This window comes from Myiozetetes cayanensis, unplaced genomic scaffold (genome assembly GCF_022539395.1).
Source record: "Myiozetetes cayanensis isolate MyiCay16 unplaced genomic scaffold, myiCay2020 scf45, whole genome shotgun sequence".
In the NCBI taxonomy this organism is placed as follows: domain Eukaryota; kingdom Metazoa; phylum Chordata; class Aves; order Passeriformes; family Tyrannidae; genus Myiozetetes; species Myiozetetes cayanensis.
The window spans coordinates 493,804-510,291 of record NW_026087687.1 but is presented as its reverse complement, the minus strand read 5'-3'; the positions used below and the strand labels follow the sequence as shown (position 1 = coordinate 510,291).

The 16,488-nt window shown below is 51.4% G+C and overlaps 1 protein-coding gene across 12 annotated transcripts in view; it reads left to right on the top strand.

The window, feature by feature from the left end:
• DTNB (dystrobrevin beta) overlaps window positions 1-16,488 on the top strand; it is a 140,553-nt gene that overhangs the window by 29,017 nt on the left and 95,048 nt on the right. For 11 of the 12 annotated variants that reach the window (XR_007630746.1, XR_007630745.1, XM_050330863.1 and 8 more), the window contains 5 exons: window positions 4,645-4,730; window positions 6,940-7,094; window positions 8,097-8,202; window positions 9,061-9,227; window positions 14,711-14,835. Coding sequence is in view for 10 of the 12 variants with exons in the window: in XM_050330863.1 (XP_050186820.1) it covers window positions 4,645-4,730; window positions 6,940-7,094; window positions 8,097-8,202; window positions 9,061-9,227; window positions 14,711-14,835 (639 nt within the window). In the remaining 2 variants the exon portion in view is untranslated. Of the gene's footprint in view, window positions 1-1,090; window positions 1,145-4,644; window positions 4,731-6,939; window positions 7,095-8,096; window positions 8,203-9,060; window positions 9,228-14,710; window positions 14,836-16,488 lie in introns of those variants that run through there. The other variant, XM_050330870.1, reaches the window with a different exon arrangement.

The following is a 16,488-nucleotide window of genomic DNA, read 5'->3' as shown; positions in this document are numbered from 1 at the left end:
GCAGCTTCCCTTTTCCTTCCTCTGCCTGGCACTTGGAGCTGAGGGGGAAGCTGGGATGCTGCGTGGGAGAGCCAGGAACACGAGGAGAGGCCGGGCTGGGGCTCCCTCTCCAGGAGTTCAGCAACATGGCAGACAGTTAGTTTGGAAAAATGCACATCTGTGCTGCTGGAATTGCATCCTGGGCAGGTTCTGTGCTGCTGGAATTGCATCCTGGGCAGGCTCTGTGCTGGAATTGCATCCTGGGCAGGCTGTGCTGCTGGAATTGCATCCTGGGCAGGCTCTGTGCTGGAATTGTATCCCTGGGCAGGCTGTGCTGCTGGAATTGTATCCTGGGCAGGTTCTGTGCTGCTGGAATTGCATCCTGGGCAGGTTCTGTGCTGCTGGAATTGTATCCTGGGGAGGCTCTGTGCTACTGGAATTGTATCCCTGGGCAGGCTGTGCTGCTGGAATTGCATCCCTGGGCAGGTTCTGTGCTGCTGGAATTGCATCCTGGGCAGGTTCTGTGCTACTGGAATTGTATCCCTGGGCAGGCTGTGTGCTGGAATTGCATCCTGGGGAGGTTCTGTGCTGCTGGAATTGCATCCTGGGCAGGCTGTGCTGCTGGAATTGCACCCTGGACAGGTTCTGTGCTGCTGGAATTGCATCCTGGGCAGGCTCTGTGCTGCTGGAATTGCATCCTGGACAGGCTGTGTGCTGGAATTGCATCCTGGGCCAGCTCTGTGCTGCTGGAATTGCATCCCTGGGCAGGCTGTGCTGCTGGAATTGCATCCTGGGCAGGCTCTGTGCTGCTGGAATTGCATCCTGGGCAGGCTCTGTGCTGGAATTGCATCCTGGGCAGGCTCTGTGCTGGAATTGTATCCCTGGGCAGGCTGTGTGCTGGAATTGCATCCTGGGCAGGCTCTGTGTGCTGCTGGAATTGCATCCTGGGCAGGCTCTGTGCTGCTGGAATTGCATCCTGGGCAGGCTCTGTGCTGGAATTGCATCCTGGGCAGGCTCTGTGCTGCTGGAATTGCATCCCTGGGCAGGCTGTGCTGCTGGAATTGCATCCCTGGGCAGGCTGTGCTGCTGGAAGGCACAGAGTGCTGGAGCTCCTCCCAGCTGTGCTGGTGGGAGGTCACAGAGCCTTGAGCTTTCTGCCAGACAGGTACAGTGACAGTCATGGGACAGTCTGGGTGGGAAGGGGCCTTAAAGCTCATCCAGTGCCATCCCCTGCCATGGGCAGGGACACTCCCACTATTCCAGGTTGCTCCAAGCCCCGTCCAACCTGTCCTGGAACACTTCCAGGGATGGGGCAGCCACAGCTTCCCTGGGCAATGCCAACAGCTCAGCAGGCTCTCAGTCTTTCCTGGGAATTCAGCCTGACTGGGTGCCCCAGAAGGAGGACTCTGGGCTCTGATTCCTCTGGAGAGGACGTGGTGGGAGAGCTGGCACAGCTGGAATGCTGTAGTGGCTCTGGGAGGGACAGGCAGGCAGTGGGAGCTGCTCTGGGGCCAGATGAGGAGCCAGCTGGAGTTTGAGTCGGGATGAGTGAGAGATCCACATGGACATCCCTGCTGGGGGTGTCTGCTGCAGAGCCCTGGTCAGGAGCACCTAGAGGTTGAGGAAAGAGCCTCAGATACACAGGCCTGGTCTGACTCAAACACGTCCCCAGTTCTGTTTCCAGTCCTGGATTTTACAGGAGATTCAAAATCATGTGGGAAGTTTTGCCTTTTTTTTCTTTCTGCTGGGAATCCAGCAGATGGAATGGCATTGGTGCAAAGGTTTGGGCAAATTGCTCAAGAACTGCCTCTCTGTCAGATTGCAGGGGAGCAGTTTGGGGGTTTTCTTGATGCATGAACAATGTTAGCAGGAGCCCAGTGTCTGATGGCACCAGGATCTCCTTTGCAAGGACAATTTTGTGTCCTGTGAAGAGGCACTTTTGGCTTTGGGGGCTTGATTTAACTCAAGAATAACTCAAACCTGAACTCTGCTTTGATATAAAGTCAATGTGTATTGAAAAGTGAAAGGGGGCAGCTGAGACTGGAGGTTTGAATTTGCAGCTGAGCTTTGCTCAGATAGAAGGGGAAGCCAAGGCTTGAAGAGGATGAACTTTTTGGACACCAATTCCGGGCATGCCCTGGGCTGGTCCCACAGGGATCGTGGGCAGCAGGGCTGGGGGGATCCTGCCCCTCTGCCCCCTCAGCTGAGACCCCCCTGCAGAGCTGCCCCAGCCCTGGGGAACAGCAGCACAAGGACGTGGAGCTGCTGGGGACAGTCCAGAGGAGGCCCCAAGATGATCAGAGGATGGAGCAGCTCTGCCATCAGGAAAGGCCAAGAGAGCCGGGATTGTCCAGCCTGGAGAAGAGAAGCTTTGGAGTGACCTGACTGTGGCCTTCCAGGACCTGAAGGAGCCAACAGGAAAGATGGAGAGAGACTATTTACAAGGACCTGGAGTGCCAGGACAAGGGGAATGGCTTCCCACTGCCAGAGGGCAGGGAGAGATGGGATATTAGGAGGGAATCTCTCCCAGTGAGGGTGGGCAGGCCCTGGCACAGGTTGGGCAGAGAAGCTGTGGCTGCCTCTGGATCCCTGGAAGTGTCCAAGGCCAGGTTGGACGGGGCTTGGAGCAACCTGGGCTGGTGGGAGGTGTCCCTGCACATGGCAGGCACTCAAACCATCTCAGATTCCCTGTAATGAAGTCATTTTCCACACGCAGAGGGAGTGCCAACTTGTTCCTTTGGGGAAGCTCTTGTAAAGACAAAAGAAACAAAATAGGACAGTTGAGATCTTTACCTTGCTGTGAACTTTATTCTTTTTATGTTTCTTGAAGTAAATACAGAATGTGTTTAATTTTCTCCCTTAGTTTAGTTTTTTCCAGCAGCAGTTAAAGGGTGCTGGGTATCACAAAGTGATGGTCCTGGGATCACCGTTCCTTTTCCCAGAGCTTCCCACAGCTGTGGCTCCAGGAGATTGTCTCTCCTCTGCAGAGAGAATGTTTGAAAGCTGCTGAGTCTGTATTAGAGAAACAGCCCCTTGTACTTCAGGAACTTCTCAGCCTGAGAGCCTTTTCCTCACCATGGAATGGGAGATGTTACCAGAGAATAATATGTCCATATTAACTCTGAGTACAAAAGGGAGTTAAAAGAGATTTGGTTGCTTCCTTGGTGTCTCCACTGGTTGCTCATCCGTTGTTGACGTTAGACCTTGTCCTTCATGAGCCAAAATCCACTTCAAATAGTCCTGTTCTTCACAGTGTCCAAGACATGTTAATGCCCATCTCCTTCCCACTGAATCCTGGAATTTTAGGATGGTTTGGGTGGGAAGCAACTTTAACGCTCATTTAATCCCTCCCCCCTCTGCCACGGGCAGAGACACCTTCCACCATCCCAGGTTGCTCCAAGCCCCGTCCAGCCTGACCTTGGACACTTCCAGGGATCCAGGGGCAGCCACAGCTTCTCTGCCCAACCTGTGCCAGGGCCTGCCCACCCTCACAGCCAGGAATTCCCTCCCAATATCCCATCTCTCCCTGCCCTCTGGCAGTGGGAAGCCATTCCCTGTGTCCTGTCCCTCCATCCCTTTTCCAGAGTCCCTCTCCAGCTCTTTGTAGACTCCCTCAGAAGTATTTCTGGTTTCTCTGGATCTCTCCCCACACTCCTCACGTGTTTCCCCCATCAATGTGCTTTCCATGCCAGTACAAGTTACCTGTCCAACCCCTTTAATGGCAGGCATTTGAATTTATTTGAGTGGGGTTTGTCCCTTAACATGCACCTCTGAGTTCCTTGGTGGGGGTCAGTCTGCACTGCACTGTGTGTAGTCAGGACAGGGGCTCAGGGCAGTTCTGTCTGCCAGTAGCTTGTTCAGAATTCCAGCAGCTTTTCCCCACCTCTGCCCAGCTGTGCTGTGCTTTAACCCTCCAGGCCTCCTCCTGTGCTCCTGGTGCCTTCACTCCCTCAGCATCTCTTCTTTAACTTCCTCCTGGAAGCAGGAATAACCCCCATGTCTGTCCCTACTTATCCTACTGTGCTGGATGGCTCTTTCCTGCTTTCCACAGAGCCAATCCCTTCTCTCTTGCTGATCCAGAAGTGCTTCCCCAAATGTGCCTCTGCATCTTTAATCCCTTGAGGTGCCACTGAACGCTGTTCCCAGTGTCCCTGTTCCATGTGGTATCTCCAGGATCTCACACAAATTCTCTGTTCCCTGTCAGTTCAGGTGCTTTGAGAGTGAAATGTGTGCTTGGGCATCAGAGTTTAAATTAAGGAGTAAAAGTTCAAAGGCACTAACAAAGGGCAGCAGAGATAAAAATGAGGTTTACAATGAAAAATGTATTTTAATGGAAAAGTGAATTAGCACTGTTTTATAGAAGAGTTATGGGATGGACAGTACAAATGGGAGGCTCTTTGTCTGGGGATTTTTCATAATTCTGCAAGGAAATGTGATTTGTGATTAGACACTTGTTAACTCTTCCAGTGCATTAAAAATGCTGGCGTTATCCCTGTCTGAATGTTACATTAAATAGCTTTGGCAGACCTTAGTAGTTAATGCAGACATATAAATAATGGATATATATAGTAGTATAATGACTTATACATTTCCTCCCTAGACCTTAAGTACTTTTGAGATTGCCATTCCCTGTTGGAATTCCTCACCATGTGCTCTTTCCCACAGCGAGGGCCACGGGAAGCTGACGGTGTTCTCAGTGAAAGCCATGCTGGCCACCATGTGTGGTGGGAAAATCCTGGACAAGCTCAGATGTGAGTATCCTGCATAAATCCAGCCATTTTGGGAAATACTGCATTTCCTCACGTTTCTTGTATCGAGTTCTGGGAGCTCGTTTATTGCCGAGTCAGCGATCTCGACACTGACCTGTGAATCTGGGATCCCTGTGAATCCCAGAACCACTGAGGTTGGAAAAGAGCCCTCAGGCCACTGAGTCCAGCCTGTGAGTGATGCCACCTTGTCCCCCAGCCCAGAGCACTGAGTGCCATGGCCAGTGTTCCCTCTCTGAGCCAGGGAGTGTTCCCCAGCTGCCTGCACAGGTCTGCTGTGGTGCAGAGCAGCCCACGATCCAAACCCCAAATCCTGCTGGACAAGGAGATGGAGCAGATTGCTCAACCTGCAGAGAAAACTGGTGGTGTGACACAGTGCTCTGTTAAAGCCTGGAGAGCAACTTGGTGGTGAATAGGAAACAGCTGTTCCCTTCCCCTTCCAGCTGTGCCCTTCCCCTTCCAGGACAGGAACCCGAGGGCAGCGACTGGAAGGAGCAGGGACAGATGGAAGAGCAGAAACCCGTTCTGCTTTAGCTTTCCCAGAGGATGTGGGGGGTATCCAACATCCACACCCCTCGATTGCTCCTTGAACCAATTCCACTGAAGGAAATAAATTCATCAAAGGCTGCTGAGAGCAAAGGCACTCTCAGGGAGGGAGGAACATGCCGGGAATGTGCCGGCCCGACCATCTGCTCTTGGGATGAACAGGCTTCTGATCTCTCTGCCTCAGCTGTTCTCTTATTCTTTATTTCTTCTTCTGATCATTATGAGCATGCTGACTTGGTTTCTCCCTTTTCTTCCCCCCCCTGACTCACTTCATCACCACACAGCTCCTGTTTCCAGGTTCCTTGTCCCCCTGATTCCAGCCCTTTCCTGAGCAGGTTGGCAGCTCTGGCTCGGCTGGAACTTGAGGCTCTCTGGAAATCCTGAAACTCGTATTTTTAATGCTCTCTCATCTCATAAACTCTATGAATGGTTGGAACCTGGTCTCTCTGCTTGCACATCTACAGGCTTGTTTTCCTGCACGCTGAGGAGGTGACCAGACAGCATTCCCAGCTCCTGCCGTGTCTGACAGCACAGGTGGACTGGGAGAGGGTCATTGAGGCCACTTCACTGGCTCTGGGACAGATGATTTCCTGTGGAGGCAGGGACACCTTCCACTAGCCCAGGTTGGACACTTCCAAGGATCCAGGGGCAGCCACAGCTTCTCTGGGCAACCTGTGCCAGGGCCTGCCCACCCTCCCAGCGAAGGGATTTCTTCCAAACATTTCAGATCTAACATGGAATCTGATTCCCCTTCCCACCTGCTCTCCTGCACAACTCCTGTGCTGTACCTTGGGGATGGGGTCAGTGCACCCCAGCTCCTGGGGGCTGCTGGGGAAGGGGCTGGAGCAGCAGGAGGGGCTGAGGGAGCTGGGGGGGCTCAGCCTGGAGAAAAGGAGGCTCAGGGGGGACCTTCTGGCTCTGCAATCCCTGACAGGAGGGGGGAGCTGGGGGGGGGTCGGGCTCTGCTCCCAGGGAACAGGGCCAGGAGGAGAGGGAACGGCCTCCAGCTGTGCCAGGGGAGGGGCAGGGGGGACATGAGGAGGAATTTCTCCCTGGAAAGGGTGGTCAGGCCCTGGCAGGGGCTGCCCAGGGAGGTTTGGAGTGCCCAGCCCTGGAGGTGTCCCAGGCAGGCCTGGCCGTGGCACTCAGTGCTCTGGGCTGGGGGGGCTCGGTGTGATCCTGGAGGGCTTCTCCAACCTCAGTGATTCCATGACCCTGTGATGTGTTCCTTCCATTGCCACGCCACTGAGGTGCACCACATTCACCTGGAGTCCTGCCAGGTTTGAGTGTGTGGCTTGGCCAGCTGTGTTTGATTGGAGGAGGCTGCTCAGGGGGTTTTCTGTGGCGTCACCTTGAGGGTGTGATGCTGTGTAACATTTATCCTGCTCTGCTCCCTTTCTGTCCCACTTCATGCACTGGCAGGATCTTTCCTCTGGACTGGACTGGATGAGATGAGATGGAGGAAACAGGAAGATTTGTACCATGGCATGTTGCAATACACACATTTATAAATTTTATCGTGATAGCAAGTGATAAATTATGTTCTGGATAAAACAGAAAGAAACACCTTGGGGTTCAAATGGATTGAAATATTTTTTGCTATAATAAATCTGTATTTACTATCGGGTTTTATTATATTTTCTTACAGATGTTTTCTCTCAGATATCAGATTCCAACGGACTAATGATATTTACCAAGTTTGACCAGTTTTTGAAGGAAGTTCTGAAACTCCCAACGGCCGTGTTTGAGGGGCCTTCCTTTGGGTACACGGAGCATTCCGTACGGACCTGCTTCCCACAGCAGGTAAGAGCTCCCAGCCAGGCTCTGGAATTCCTGCTTCATCAACCCCACGGCCTGGGGAGGTTGGGAGGGTGGGCGTGGTGATATCCCAAGCAGTTTTAAGACGACCTAAATGAGGCAATTAAAGGATTTTCCACCAATGTAGTTGATTCCCCTCCTTGAAGTGACACCCCAGTTCCCCACCAGGAGCAGCAGGGATGAGCCATTTCTTTTCCAGAACATGAAACACGGGGTTTTTACTATTTTCTTTGGATTTTTTTAAAGCTTCTTCACAATTTGTTTCAACGAGTCACTTCCTTGTTGGCCGGGTCTGCACCAAATAAACACCTTCTTTACGTGCAGTTTATTTTTAAGTCTATTTCAGTTGTAATTTAGTTGTTCCAATGATTTGTTTCTTATTTGAGATGATGTAAATAGTATTTAACTCAACTGTAAACATGAACCTGGGTGATCTTAAGCCTCAGATGAAATGTTTAGACTCTGGGCATGGTGATGTTCCAGCAGAAATATTTCTGCAGTATTTAGGTGTAAGATGTGTAGTCACTAAATATGAGTTAATTAGCAATTAGTGTATTTGGGATATGACACAGTGGGAAACAACCTTTGATTTCAGAACCGATGAGGCTCCAAATTTACTATCCCAATTGGATATTGGGAAGGAATTCCTCCCTGGGAGGGTGGTGCAGGCCCTGGTACAGGTTGGGCAGAGAAGCTGTGGCTGCCCCTGGATCCCTGGAAGTGTCCAAGGCCAGGTTAGATGGGGCTTGGAGCAACCTGGGCTGGTGGAAGGTGTCCCTGCCCATGGCAGGGGTGGGACTGGATGGGATTTAAGGTCCCTTCCCACCCAGCCCAGTCTGGGGTTCTAGGATTCTAAGACAGTCTGTGAAATGTTCCTGGCAGGCACAAGTTGTGCCATAGAGAAATTTTAAGGCTGAAGTAAGTTTTTTGGTGTATAAAATCAGAATTTTTCTATATAATCAAGTTCTCTCTCTCTTTTCTTTGCAGAAAAAGATCATGCTAAACATGTTCTTGGACACGCTGATGGCTGATCCTCCTCCCCAGTGCCTTGTGTGGCTCCCTCTCATGCACAGACTCGCCCATGTTGAAAATGGTAAATGGGATATACAAGTAAAACCCCAAAAAAAAGACTCTGCAGCCACCCCAAAGAGCTCCCACCTCTTTGGTTTCCATCTTGCTGGCAGGTGCCTTGCCCCTGCTCTAATATTCCTGATGCTGGTTGTTGCAGTCTCCTCTTTACCCACGGTTCTGGGGCTGTGCCTGTAGCAGGACAGGGAGTGACGTGGAGTGCTGTCCCTGGGGTGGTTGTGCCTCTGGTTTTATTTAATCAGAATGTGTAACTGCTTTCCCAGATCCCCCTGTCAGTGTTTGGACTCTTTGGCTCAGGACACTGTGGTGCTTTTGTCCCCTTTTATCAGTAGGAATCTCTGCTGATTGCAGGAGCCAGGGAGGGGAAGGGACAGTTTTGAAAAGGTGGGGGAGAACTTGTGGATCCAGGCTGGGAGAGCTGGGGGGCTCACCTGGAGAAGAGAAGGATCCAGGGAGAGCCTTGGAGCCCCTTCCAGAGCCTGAAGGGGCTCCAGGAGAGCTGGAGAGAGAATTTGGACAAGGGCTGGAGGGACAGGACACAGGGAATGGCTTCCCACTGCCAGAGGGCAGGGACAGATGGGAGACTGGGAAGGAATTGTTGGCTGTGAGGGTGGGGAGGCCCTGGTTCTGGTTCTGTTCCCTGTCCCTCACCTTTCAGGATGCATTTCCTGTGGTAAGGTGTATTCTCCTTCATCTCATTCTCACCTTCATCTTTGGTTTATTCCGCTCAAAATCCTGCCCAGAATAACAAGTGGGGAAGGACCTGGGGGTAGTTCGGAAGCTGCAACGAAATGGGGTGCTCGAGGTTTTCCTAAATTTGACTTGATACCTTTTTCTCTTTGTTTTTCCCCCCTCCTGCCAGTCTTCCACCCCGTGGAGTGCTCGTACTGCCACTGTGAGAGCATGATGGGATTCCGGTACCGGTGCCAGCAGTGCCACAACTACCAGCTCTGCCAGAACTGCTTCTGGAGAGGCCACGCCAACGGCCCCCACAGCAACCAGCACCAGATGAAGGAGCACTCCTCCTGGGTAACTGGGGCTGGGACAGCCTCCCCTGCTAATTCCTTCTGGAAGTTGCAGCCTTTAGCCTAGAAATCCTCCAGTGGGGCTTTCCAAGTTCTCCAAAGAGCAGAAGTGCATGGATAGGAACAGCACTGGGGGTTATTATTTGTTCTTCACTGGGTTAAACCTGGCTGATGGCCCAGGGAGAGGTGGGGAGTGGAGTCACATCCAGCTGGGAATGGGCTCCAGTGGCTTACACAGGGATCAGCACTGGGACCAGACCTGTTTAACATCTTTATCGATGATCTGGATGAGGGGATCGAGGGCACCTCAGTCAGGTCATGGATGACACCAGGGTGGGTGGGATGTGGATCTGCTGCAGGGCAGGAAAGCCCTGCAGAGGGATCAGGACAGGCTGGATCCATGGGCTGAGGTCACTGGTGTGAGGCCAAGTGCCAGGTCCTGCCCCTGGTTCACAACAGCCCCATGGACATTCCAGGCTGGGACAGAGGGCCCTGGCACAGCTGCCCAGGGAGGTTTGGAGTGCCCAGCCCTGGAGGTGTCCCAGGAAGGCCTGGCCATGGCACTCAGTGCTCTGGGCTGGGGGACAGGGTGGGGGTCAGGCACAGGGGGGATCCACGGGCTGGGAGGGCTTTTCCCACCCAAACAATTCTGTGATTCTCTTACCCATAACGTGGATTTGCTGATGGTTGTCCCTGGGCTCAGGTGCTGTTGAGGGCACCATCCTGCTTGGGCCCTTGACAGGGGTGTTTCTCTTCACATCAGTCCCACTTCTCTTATTTTGTCCTCTCTTGTAGCTTAAAAATACCTGAACACTTCCTGTCCTGCCCAGCAAGGGAACCACTTACCATGGATGCTGTGCTCACACAGGTCTTTTATCCAGTGGCACCTTTAAAGACAGTATTTCTTCAAGAGAAAAACATATTATTGTCATTCCCCTGCCAGGTGTAAATATATGCCTGGAAAACTCTTAATTAAAAAGCCTTAAAGAAATCACCTGAGCAGTAACATGCAGTTTGACAATCACAGCTCAAGAAATAATGGGCAATTTTATGTAGAAAAGCCTATTTTGTGGCAAAAGATTAAAGCCAACCTTTTACTTATTCGAGGAGAAGTTCAGATAATGATTGGATTATAATTAGTAATTCTCTTCATGAGAAGGTGCCATTATAGCAGTGCTGTTAAATTTAGAAAGTTGGGGCTGGATCCCAGTCCGGAGTTGGGAGGCAAAGGAAAATTTAGTCTTAAATATTGTCCTTTTTATATTAAACTTGTGGAATGTTTAATCTGAGTTAAGAGTAGGTTATTATCCCCTTAAGTGTATATAAATCCAGTCGGAGGGTTTAATCTAAAGATGTATCTAAGTCATAGAATTCCACACTGGTTTGGGTGGGAAGGGACCTTCAAGCTCTTCAGCTGAGCGTGGAAGAGGAGCCTTGGAGAGAGAGATCTCTTACATATTAATTTCTTTTAATTTTTTTTTTAACTTCTGCAAGTCTTACGTGTTAACTTTATGAAAACTGAAAAAGAATCTTAATTTAAAAACCATGTCCTAGTTTTGGATTTGGACTGTACCGCTGGTTCAGTGACTTCCTTGTGTGTTTGCTCAGCAATAATTCCTTGAGTGAAAGCCCAAATGCTCCAGCTGAGCAGGGCTGAGCAGGTGCTCTGGTACAGGCAAACAAGAGATTTGCTTTTTCCAGGTTTTCAGTGTCAGCCAGAATTAGTTCAGTCCTGCCTGGTGTATTTTCAGAGTTTTGGAGCCGTATGACCCAGAATAAGCATTAATAATAAGTACCTCATACTTATTATTAGTGTTATTATTAACATACTTATTAGTAATTATGCTTATTGTTAATGTTATTATTAATACACTTATTATTATAGGTTCTTTTTTCTGAAATTCTGAACTGCCTTTGGTAGTTTTCTCATACTGTAAATCACATAGTAAAGAGATGTTTAATACATATAAATATATATATTGCTCCAGTGAGTATATTAAAATCTATTACTATAGTGATTTTTTATTTATAACTTCAGGGAGAAACCTATTTTTGAGAGAGGTTTTAGTGCACGAAAATGCTGCTTGTTGGGGCCTGTTTGGGGGGATAAAAACCTTCAAACACTTTCCAAATGTTTCCTGTTGGGCCATTTCAGTTTTGGTTTTGCTGAACAGCCCTGGACACAGCTCAGTGTGTTCCGTGCACGCAGCAGAACTGCAAATCCAGCTGTTCATTTTGAAAGCCGGGGGGGATTAGCCAGAGCTCATTCTGCTTGGGGCTTTTGGGTCAGTTCGCTGAGCTTAAGCAATCTGTCAGCAGTAAATTTCAGGTTAATTAAAAATATCATCAATGTTATAGTTAAACTTATTATTTAATATTTAATATCATAATTAAAATACCCGGATTACCCCAGTTTGTGCCTGGGGTGTGGTTTGGGGGAGTTTCTCAGCTGTAGGTAGGTCAGGATGCTCCTCCTGCTGTAAATAATGGAATGTTTGTGACTTAAAACCGCCTCAGCTGGTGGCTTTGGATCATAGATAAACAAATCAAAGGCGTGTTCAGATGTTCCTGGGGTGAGGATAGCCCTGGCTTCCCGTGGGGAGTCCTTCCACGGGATGTCATGGGATCTAAACCAGGGACAGCCCCTTGCACCGCCCCGGCGATGCCGTGGGAGCTGCTGATGAGGTTTTGCTCGGGGAATCGCATCTTTCGTATTCCTGGCTCATTTCATTTCCCATTTAGAATGCCTTTGAAGTAATTAAACCTCTCTGAAGCTGTTTGTGGCCGGCCCCAGGTGCGGGACAGCTGTCCCGGTGTCCTGCTCGGATCCCACTCGGATCCCGCTCGGATCCCGCACGTTCCTGGCTGTGCGCGGGGCCCGGCACGTGAGCCCCGATCCCAAATGACCTGGAAATCCCTTCCTAGCGCGGGTTCCCAGCAGAGGGCACACACAGACCGGGAATGGCTGCGTGGTGTCAGTCACAGCAACCCCCTGCAATGCTCCAGGCTGGGACAGAGGGGCTGGAAAGCTGGGAAAGGCCCTGGGGGTGCTGGTGGCAGCGGCTGGACACGATCCCGGCTGTGCCCAGGGGGGCACGAGGCCAATGGGGCACTGCTGTGTCACAGGCCCAGGGCAGTGCCCTCCCTGTGCTGGCACTGCTGGGGCACCCCCAGTGCTGGGGCAGGGCTGGCCCCTCACACCAGAGACACAGGGAGGGGCTGGAGCGTGGGCAGGGAAGGGAACGGAGCTGGGAAGGGGCTGGAGCAGCAGGAGGGGCTGAGGGAGCTGGGGGGGCTCAGCCTGGAGAAAAGGAGGCTCAGGGGGGACCTTCTGGCTCTGCAATCCCTGACAGGAGGGGGGAGCTGGGGGGGGTCGGGCTCTGCTCCCAGGGAACAGGGCCAGGAGGAGAGGGAACGGCCTCCAGCTGGGCCAGGGGAGGGGCAGGGGGGACATGAGGAGGAATTTGTCCCTGGAAAGGGTGGTCAGGCACTGGCAGGGGCTGCCCAGGGAGGTTTGGAGTGCCCACCCCAGAGGGATTTAGGTTTGCTGATTCCTTAAACCCTCTTGGTGTCAAACGTTTCCCATGAGTTTCGTTATTCTGTACAGGATGAAAAAGAAGCAGAAACTGTTTCTTTTGAATATTTATTGATATATTTGGGCAAAGGGGAGTGTCCTCCACTAATGGGTCTCAATATATAAAAGGCTGAGAATTTGATGAAGAAAGGATTTCAGAAAGCTGGTAAAGTTTATAAAAATCACAGAATCATGAAATCGTTAAGGTTGGAAATGATCTCCAAGATGATAACCAAGTCCAGCCATTCCCCCAGCACTGCCAAGGCCACGCTGAGCCACATCCCCACGTGCCACATCCACACGGCTTTTAAATCCCTCCAGGGGTGGGGACTTGACTCCTGCCCTGGGCAGCTGTGCCAAGGCTGGACAGCCCTTTCCATCAAGGAATTGTTCCCGGTGTCCAGAGGTGCCCTCCCCTGGTGCAGGGAAGCAGGAGGTGTCCTTGGTGCTGCCCTGCTGGCGCGGTGCTGGAGCCAGAGTGACACAGGAATCTCCCAAACTGCCTGGAACAATGCGGAGAGCAACCTTTCATGGATGCCTCTGCAGTTGGGTAGTCAGAGAAGGGGGAAGGAGTTGCTGTGTGAGTTCACATCTTGGAGGGAGCCCAAACCCAGGAGTGCCCGGGCCCAGGGAGGGCGCGGGGCCTCGTGTCCACCTTGCATTTTTGTGCCTGGCTTTTCTTGGTTCCATCACTCTGACCGAAGGGCCACAGTGCTGCAGACCCTGCTGAGTCACGGGCTGTGCCATTCCAGGGGGGAATGCAGGATGGATCCCCTGCCAGGCGTTCCCAGGGGAAGGGGCTGGGATGGAGTGGCTGAGCTGGCCGAGTCCCACAGTCCTGAGGCGGTGCCAGAAGGGAATGGGAAGGGCTTGGAAGCCTCTGAAAATAAAGTCACACCAATCTGCTCTGCCGTGGAGAGCTGAAGATAAATAAGAGCATAAATTGGACTCCTGAAAGCTCTTTCGAAGTCTGAAATTGTTAATTAGTGTTAGAGAATCACAGAGTGGTTTGGGTTGGGAGGGACCTTCGAGTTCATCCAGTCCCACCCCCTGCCATGGGCAGGGACACCTCCCACTAGCCCAGGTTGTTCCAAGCCCCGTCCAACCTGGCCTTGGACACTTCCAGGGATCCAGGGGCAGCCACAGCTTCTCTGCCCAACCTGTGCCAGGGCCTCACCCCTCACAGCTCCCTAATCATGGAATCATTAAGGCTGGAAAAGACCATCCCCGGGACTCCCACAGCCCTGCCAGGAGCTTGGTGGATACAATAACACTTTGAGACTTAACTTTGTAAGTCAATGTGGGATTTAAACCATGTTTTGCACGTCTAACTCAGAGCAGGTCACCATTCCTGTGGGTCTGGCAACACTTGTCACCAGCCTTTTCATTGTTCCTGAGGATCTGGGATCATTGCTCCTGTGAGGTCATTCAACAGAATGAATCTTGAAAGGAAATAAAGAAAGTGGTCATTCCTATCTGTCCTAACACTGTGTTCCACCTTGGCTTTGCCCGTGATGGACAGAAAACTGGGAAGTGACCTGCTCCTGTCCTGCTCCTCCCCTCTGAACACAACATCTGTGTTCATAGGACCTCGAAAGTGAGTGAAAAAATCCCTTAATGGGATGTGATTGTCCCTTGCTTTAATTCCTGAGAGAACCCCCAGATAATTGGTTTATTTCTTAATCTTACATAATTTTGGTAAACTCCTTTTAATTTTCAATATTAGAGCACAGGAAAACCCCCCCAGACCTCGTTCCCTTGTGTGCAGTGTCTGCAGTGATTTCCCAGGAATGGTATAACAGAACTGGGTATTTCTGGATATTCTGTCCTGTGCCTGTTTTACACTCTGACTGCAGGTGCTGCCCTGTTCTTCCCAACATGCCCCTCACTCTCGTTTTCCCTCCCAATCCCAGAAATCCCCGGCGAAGAAGCTGAGCCACGCCATCAGTAAATCCCTGGGCTGTGTCCCCAGCAGGGAGCCCCCCCGGCCCGTGTTCCCCGAGCAGCCAGAAAAGCCACTCGACCTCGCCCACATCGTGTGAGTACCCCCTGAATCCGTGTTCTGCCTTGAGCCAGGGGCTGTGCTGGGACTGACTGGGGAGCCCTGGGCTGAGAGTGATGACTGCAGTGCTGGGTTAGGGGTGTTGCTCTGAAAAATGGCTGGGAGTGGTTTGGTTAAGAGTGCCTTGTTGAGGAGAGAAGAGCTGCAGGAGGTGCTGGTGTGCAGATGGGCCGAGGCCTGGCTGTGTCCTGCCTGCAGCTCTTGGGGTTTCTCATCACTGCCACCTTTTGCTCACCCTCGTCTTGGATCAGGCTCTGTTGTCTCACTTGTTGTAGATTAAAATGATACAAACAGAACAAAGTTAAACGGATTCACTTGCAGATTAACGTTGCCCAGAACCAGCAGCAGCAGCAGGTTCAGCCCATTGCTGCTGCCTGGGACATTGGCTTTACATCCATATCCATCTCACTGGAGTTCCTGCTCCGTGCCATTATTGTCACTCTGGGGTTGTGCCCTCACTGTTGAACTGATGGGATGATTTTAATGAAACCCCACTGCACTGGTGTTGGTTTGGACAGCCCTGAGGTCACTCTGCTTCCCCTTTTCTTATGCACAGATGAGAGCACATGCTGTAGAGAGAAGAAGAGGAGCAAAGCATAGGGATATAATTCAAGGACAATGGGAGAATTCCCATTTTCATGACTATTGAATCATCTGCAGGTTGGAGAGTGAGGGCAGTTGATGCTCCTCCGGTTTCCTTTTGACATCTTGAATACCAAATTCTTCTGGAACTGGTTTCTCTGTCCCAGTTCTGAATGGAGAACTAAGGTATTGAAACCTGGATGTCCCACCCCCTCTGCCCGTCCCATGTCAGGCTGTGCTGCTTTGGCCTTCCCCAGATCCAGGTGGTTTCATTGACTGGCTCTTCTGCTCACTCCCTTGACAGTGTGGTCGTTAAGGAAAAGCTGGAGGCTAAATTGACAAAATATTGGAAAGGTGAGAACTGCAGAGCTCATTGTAGTGTGGCTTCCTGGTGTGAAAAGCGTAGAGGATCCAGAACTGGGCCTGGAAGAGTAGTTGCCACGCTGGACTCCTGCCCAACACGGCTTTGAGCTGATTTCTGCTTGGCTCTGTGCTTGTCTCTTCCAGCTCTTTCCCCACTGAGTATTTTCCACCTTTCCCAGCGCTTGCTTTAGCCCTGTGCAGTGAGGGATTGATCTGATCTAATGGAACAGAATGGTTCTGCTTTTCTCGGTGCAATTGCACTCAAACCTGAAAAACCTCGGCAGGTAGTTGTGCTGCTGTTCAATCAGAGCTGGAGGCCGTGTTCTGCTGACAAATTAATGTGGTTCTCCTGGCAAATTAATGTTGTTCTCCTGACAAATTAACGTGGTCCTCCTGACAAATGGCTCCTCAGCCCCCCAAGGACAAGGGTGCCCCTTGTCCACAGCGTGAGCTTCACACCTTGGCCAGGAGGTTGCTGTGGGGCTGACGGTGGCTCTAAACCAGCGAGGTGCTGCTCAGCCTCACCAAAACAGCTTGTTTGAAATGCCATCAGATCACAGATCCATTCACATTTCCCTCTGTAGATTCCTTTCCTTCTGTGCTGCTTCCGTGTGGTGCCTCCCCGACGGGAGGGAAGGAGCGGTTGGCAGTGATGCCTCTGTAAAACAAGGCCAGGAGTGATGG